Source organism: Ruditapes philippinarum, unplaced genomic scaffold (genome assembly GCF_026571515.1).
Source record: "Ruditapes philippinarum isolate M1 unplaced genomic scaffold, ASM2657151v2 ctg9977_1_1_1_1, whole genome shotgun sequence".
Taxonomy (NCBI): domain Eukaryota; kingdom Metazoa; phylum Mollusca; class Bivalvia; order Venerida; family Veneridae; genus Ruditapes; species Ruditapes philippinarum.
In genome coordinates this window covers 3,260-10,439 of record NW_026855654.1, presented here as the reverse complement: position 1 = coordinate 10,439, position 7,180 = coordinate 3,260, and the positions used below count along the sequence as shown (strand labels likewise).

Below are 7,180 nucleotides of genomic sequence, written 5' to 3'. Positions count from 1 at the left end.
GCATAATATCTTAAACTCGTATATATCTTTTTATATCATCGATATAAACCATTTCATTCTATGTTTTAAAGTAACAATTCATATATTTATTAAGCATGTGGCCATATGTTCGTTTATATAGGGGGGGGGGGCGAGGCTGTGGCCGAGTTAACAAAGTCTTTATGTATAGGTCAGTCTTCATTAGAAAGCATCTACAAAATTAAATTGGTCAAGAGCGGCGCAGATGCGAGTTAACAAAGTCCTTAAAAAGTATGTAATGGGCGTCGACCAGAAACACCATGATAAGAATTTGATTTCAAAACGATATGGAAGTTATAGATATACGCTCTTTAGAAACAAAAGTTAAACGAATCAAAATGTTCAAAGATTTTATTAATCTTATTGTCATTTCATGGGTACTCTAGTTAGTTGGGGATATGTTATAACTGCTATGCGTTCTTTCATTACAGATTACTACAGGATAAGCATTTCAACAAAGAGCAAAAAAGATAAAAGACGAATAATTAATTCCATATTTCTCAGCAAGATGTACCGTCTAAAATATTTAAAAGCTCTTTTATGTTTAGTTTTGTTCAACACGACATTTATAGCTTGCCACCACGTTAATGACACATACAGACTGTTACGCGACAAACTTTCATATTATGACAAGACAATCAGACCAAAAATCAACCAGTCAGAGCAGACAGTGGTATATTTTACATTCGGGTTATTGTCTTTGAAAGAACTCGATGAGGTAAATCAAAGATTGAGCGTCGCAGCCTTCACCTCATTGGTATGGACTGACGAATTGTTGCGATGGACCCCAAACGACTATGGTAATATGACACAACTTCGGACTGGGAGTGGCAAATTCTGGACACCAAACTTGATCTTAGTGAATAGTGCTGAATCGGTGAATGAACCTTCTATGACACCGATGGTTATTCAATCAAACGGCCAAGTTATTATTTTTCCAACTCAATCGTTTTCAATTCCATGTGACTTGGATGTAACAGCGTATCCTTTTGACCGACATGTATGTTTATTAGCTCTATCATCACAAATATACGAAACTAATGAATTGGTGATAAAGCCAATTAAGCAAGAAGTCGATACAAGTTACTTTGTTAGCCATGGTGCTTGGGAATTACAAGACTCTCGGATTGTGGACTTTACGGCGCAGTCCTTTTCAAATATAAATATATACTTAAGTTTTGAACGGAAGCCTCGTTTTGTCATCTTTAATGTGATACTTCCTATAATGTTCTTGTCATTCCTAAGCGTTTTTGTATTTCTTATACCATCCGACAGTGGCGAAAGAATGTCTTTCACTTTAACAATGCTTCTTGCAATTTCAGTCTTTCTGACATTGGTTGGTGATAATTTACCGAAAATTTCAACATTTATGCCAGTGCTTAGCTATTACATTATTTCTATGTTGGTAATGTGTGTATCGATAGCATTAGCAACGATTTTAAACCTACGTCTGTTCCATTTAGACGAAGCTGAACCAAAACCCAGATGTTTGACAAAGGTCGTCACACGATGTTCTAAAAAAGCAATTGCAAAGCATGCTATTTATCCTGAATCACCGGACAGGAACGACATTGGATCAAAAGACATTGAATTGTTAGAAACTTCGGATGATACACATAAAAAAGACCATCAGTCATCGACTCTGCAGCAATACAACAATGTGAAGGTCAATGATAACCCAGACGAGTCTGTCGAACAATCTACGTACCCTGGCAGTAAAATAACATGGAAAGATATAAGTGCTGTGTTCGATATTCTATTTTTTCTGACCTTCCTTGTTGTATTTATTTTAGCTACGGTTACATATGTTGTAGTTGTGTTAACAAATCGTCGATTAACGATTGATGATGCAATAATGTCCTTGAAAATGAAGTTTAATATAGATGTATGATGTTTATGCACTCATTGTTTTACACAACTGATTACCAAGATTTTGGTACTCGTGTATTGTATATTTTTCATGATTCTGGGCATCAAGTTTGACATCTTAAGAATAAGCAGCTTTGTTATCACAAAATGACTCATTGGGACAGAACTAATATATATTAAAGACTTATTGATATCACGAAAGATTTTCTACACACCTTTTAAAGTCCTAAATATCAGCTGATGTTTACAACGTGAAAGTTATTTGAAGAAAACAAAAAGTAAATCATGATTAGAGATCATTAATACACTTGTTACTATATATAGTAACAAAATTGCCTATGATTTCGACTGATTATGAGTGTCACGTGACCTATTATGAGTTTGCAGCCCCGGGCCGAGAACTAGTTATTAGCCCGTTGAACATGTGCACGTGCACAAACTGAAACAATGACGTCATATTTGACGTCATCAAACTGTTAACTGTGAAAGTAGATTTTAAGCAAAAATCGCTTGATTTTATGATGAGAGCTTTAGCGTACTTCGTATAAGCACAGTTTTTAAATTTCTTAAACGAAAAATTCCTTCCGAAAAATAGAACATGAAACTTGCTTTTAGATTCTAGTGTACTTTGTATAAACAAAAAGTAAACAATTCTGTAGTGAGTACTGAGAAAAATGCTTCTATTAGAGCAATCAAGTGTATTAAAGACATAAATACACGTCATAGTTGTGCCAGAAGGTGAAAATCGACCCTGAAATGAATTATGCCCTCGGGCTAAAGCCTTTGGACCATTATTCATATTGCGGGCCGATTATCACCTTCCGGCCCTACTCTTTCGTGTATTAATCTCTTATTATAAACATTTTAATTTAGACTGTACAGAAAGCTTGTTGCCCTCTAGTCCGATTCTTTGAACTTACCAGAACTGATGTAATAATAGGAAACAAGTTATTAAGTCTGGTAAGGCTCAATCAAACCCACGATCCCTATGTTATGAGCCAGACACAACAAAATTATCATGACTATTCAACTGGTCATTTAATACAAATCAAAAGCAATAGAGATAGAGATATTCCTCTTAAATAGTTTGGGACATAAACTATTTTGTACAACTGCAGCTGTACGACCATTTGTATGCCATACGGTTTTTCATATCATATTTATACTTATTTCAATACATGAAACGTTGTAGATTTATGGGCATATTTTTTAATTAATCTTACCTAAAATGAGCTAGATAAAGATTTCCCTTGTTAGCTTTTCAGCTGTGCTTTATTATAAGTTATAAAATGATGTAGGTTAGATATTGTCTATTATAAGTATCGGTTTTAAATCAAGTTTTCTAAGAGTAATAGGATCCTTCTTTTATACGCCATGAAGGACCCACCAATATAATTCATTGCTTGGTAGACTAAAAGCCCAAATAATTAAGGATGCTATAAAGGGAAAAAGCCAACCATAAACAGCTACACTACAACATGTAAAAACAAGTGTTGACTTTCTGTGTTGGTGCATACAAGTCATTAACTAAGTCATTGAATAAAGAAAGTGCCGAAAGAAAACATGAAACAAGAAAGTAACATGAAATGTTCAGATTTATCGCGTTCCATTGCTCACATAAAAAATAGCATAAACCTACACAAGTAGATAGTATTTATAAATGGAAATTATTATACGGAGAACAAGGAAGGGGTAGGTTTTAAACATTAAAAACATATATTTGTATGTTCTAGAAAACTGTTTATAAATTGAAGATACATTTTGATACATATGGATGGATAATATGTTATAAATGAAATTCTATAAAGCCTTACCTGGGTTTCTTTCTGACAAAATTTACTGTCAATCGCAAATAAATGACTTTCCCCTTTTACTGAAAGTCGGCTTTTGTTTATAATATATCGTTGTTGTGTGCGCATGTGTGTTTGTGTGTTGCGGTTTTTTTTGTGTTTTTCCCCTCTGTGTGTTGTTTTTGTTTGTTTTTTTTTTGGGGGGTTTGGGTGGGGGGTAGGGGGTGGGGTTGTATTATATTTAGCATATAAACCCTCTTGATGGTTTAAACTAACATGTTTGGATAATTACTTTCTGGACATAACTAAAGTTTTTATGATTCCCCATATGGAAGTGCAAGAGAGCTAAAGACAATACGATAAGTTTTTATTTTAGATGTTTCACATATAATTACATGTACTCGTATATATAATATCAGTGCTTTCGTGAACCTTTTAACCCGCAAAAAAGTCCACTTAGATAGTAATTTGTACTGAGACACACAATTTATAGATTTCCGTAATGTATTTCACAGCAATTTGTAAATGATAAAATCAATGTTCCAAACGACAGTTGCTTAATACAATGATTTCCATCTACGATCATAAATCAAAGAATAGAACATTCATATGATAGAAATCATAAAACACAAAGTTAATAGGTGTGATAACTCTGTTCGACTGGAATTGTATAGGGATTCATTAGATTGATTTATGATCGTTTCACGATTCATTTAAACAGAAAAAATTTTACTCTTTCAGTAATAAGATTAAATAGGACGAGCACCGTTAACGGGAAAGCAAATTTAATAATATTCTGAAGTACCGGCACCTGAATATGCATTTAAACTGACAGGGCAAAACAAAAGCCCAGGAGGAGAGGTCAAGTAGACTATTATAAACAACAAAATTAAGGACATTAATTGTAATGGATATAAAGAAAAATAATGAAAGGGGATGAGAGGGTGCATGACTGAAGGATACAGGGAGGAAATACTTAACACAAATTCACAATCAACGAAATAAATTGGGGCGCAAATACATAATTCATAAATGTCGATAATATATACAAATGGAACAACTTGGGTATACCGCATTTGAACAGTCACTAGCAAAATCACTACTTTGGCTAATTGATTTCATATAACACCTGATATATTTCCAATAGGAGATGAATGAGTTTTATAATTTTTCCTATGCAGTTTTAGTCATTCATATTATACCCATCAGATAGTGACCAACGTTTGGTATCCGTTAAGCAATGCAAACTGAAAAATGTAAATGTTTATATTTTGATACAACCTCTTTTATTTATAATGTCATTAAAATAAAGGAATAGTTTTGTATGGTTTTATATAAATTGAGCAAAACAATGTAAGGACAATGTATAAAAATATTGTGGTGTATATTTGTCTTGCATGTTATAATGAAAAGCTTAAATGAGTATTTTCTAGAAACTGAAACAAAAACATGATAAGTAAAGTCCTTGTTTGTGTTGGTATGAACTTTTCCTAGATGGATCCATTAACATGTATTGAATAATAAAACTCATAAAAAATCAAGATATCATTTTATCAGGAGTAATAGAAATTATCACCATACAAAAATTCATATTACCCAGAGATAATTGCTTTGTCCATGAAATATTACGTTATTTCTACTAAAAAAATCAAACAAAACAAAATGCCTGTAATTTTTTAAATGGAACAAGTTCATCAATTACATTGTTCCACTTAACCATTGTTTATTTAATATCACATATAGCGTTCTAATACAATATTTAGTAAAAGTAGAGTGTGCTTAAGAAAACATGTCACGTAATGGACAATAGCCACGCATTTGCAATAAATTACGATAAAAACGCAAATTTAACTTTTTTTGTTTATGATCATTGCGAAATAAAAAAATAGAGGATATTTGTTTGTTTGTGTGTAAGATGAAATTTTATTTCATCGAGTGGGCTTTAAAAACAGTATTCTCACGAGTGGCGAAGCCACGAGTGAGAATACTGTTTTTAAAGTTCACGAGATGAAATAAAATTACATCTTACACAACAAACAGACAAATTTTCTTTTTTATTTTATGCTTAAAAACAAGTTAAAACGAAATTTCCATAATTTTAACGTTAATATTAAAACTGTTTCCCCCATTGAGAGCCCCATTTATTCGGAATTTCTCATTAAAAAAAGAAGTCTTGAGCTGAAAAATAAGTCCGCCAATCAACATTAAATGACGGTGATATTTATTAATTTTATTAAAAAAATATGAATGATCGCTTGTTTTGATAATAAAAACAAACAATTCTTGTAAGAGAAAAAGTCCAACCATCCATCCATATTTCTGTTACTTAGTGCGAATTTATATTAGACCTGGCTTTGTAAATTGTAAGCGGCAGCCATTTTTTAAAGTTGTGTATTTCATGGGAGGAAAATAATTGTGTGTAAGATTCAGAGGGATATAATTTGGATTTGTTAGTCATACACATTTTTAAAAGAAAGAAAACTTATTTGAGGATTGTAACAGACAAAAAATAAGTGTTGACAGATGTGAAAACATTCAGAAAAGGAGCTAGGAAAATGGAAAACTTGGAAACCTGCTCAAGAACGCTGGGTTGATTTAACTTATTCTTCGAGTTATGGCTGTCAATGCTTTCAATTTTTCATAAAGCATACGGCAGTTATTGCTCGTAGGATACTTTAATATGCCCAAATGTCATCAAGAGCAGTTTTGCATGGGGAAGCAATGTATTTTTGAGACTGTCAAAATGAAACAAAAAACGAAATTTGGTGATTGGAATTTCATGAATTTGAATGAATAGAAGTAAGTTTTCTTCTTTTTATTACTTTTGACATTTAAGTTATTAATCAATTTCAGTTTTGCTTTTTCTTTAAACAGCCTGACATTGTCAGAATTGTCAGCAAAAATAAAATTGAGGTACCACATGGGGAAAATCTTAAAAAAGTAGTTTCGTCATTGAAAAGAGTGAAATTATATTTTGATAACTTTCACTGTGAAATTACCAAATATAATTTTCACGGATAAATCAGTAATCTACTGAAAAGCATAAAATAAAGAACTATATTAAATTTAAAAAAAAAAAAATTTATCGATCCACCATCATTCAGTCAGCCGAATGGAACAGTTGTGATAAAGGTTGTATAAATTAGGTACTAGTATATATATATAACAAGGTATGTCTAACCGTTAATTATGCATTTCAAAAGAGTGTATATACATTGAACATATTCTAATAGCTTTCAAAATTACTCACTAATTAAAGTAAAAGCAAAGCCAAAAAATGATAAAGAAACAAAACGTGTATCGCAGAAGTAACTGAATATCTAAAGTCAAGAATTTAAACTTTGAAATGCATAATTTACCTGATGTTTCGAGCAATAAATCTATAAACTGTCGCCTTATTTGTAATAAAAAACAAAGCAAATTGCCTGTTATGTTTAGATGGAAAACAAGTTCTTGAATTGCATTGTTCTGCTTGGCCATTATTTGCTTAATAATACAAATAA

At 32.0% G+C, this 7,180-nt stretch overlaps 1 protein-coding gene across 1 annotated transcript; it reads left to right on the top strand.

The window, feature by feature from the left end:
- Positions 1-485: 485 nt before the first annotated feature.
- LOC132744045 (acetylcholine receptor subunit alpha-like) lies at positions 486-2,223 on the top strand. Its single transcript, XM_060732654.1, has one exon. It carries the CDS (start codon positions 527-529, stop codon positions 1,907-1,909), a length of 1,383 nt encoding a protein of 460 aa, XP_060588637.1. The 5' UTR covers positions 486-526; the 3' UTR covers positions 1,910-2,223.
- The last annotated feature ends 4,957 nt before the right edge of the window (positions 2,224-7,180 follow it).

Bases quoted from the DNA above. Each gene is read 5' to 3' on its own strand.
- LOC132744045 (XM_060732654.1), top strand. From the start codon at position 527: ATGTACCGTCTAAAATATTTAAAAGCTCTTTTATGTTTAGTTTTGTTC.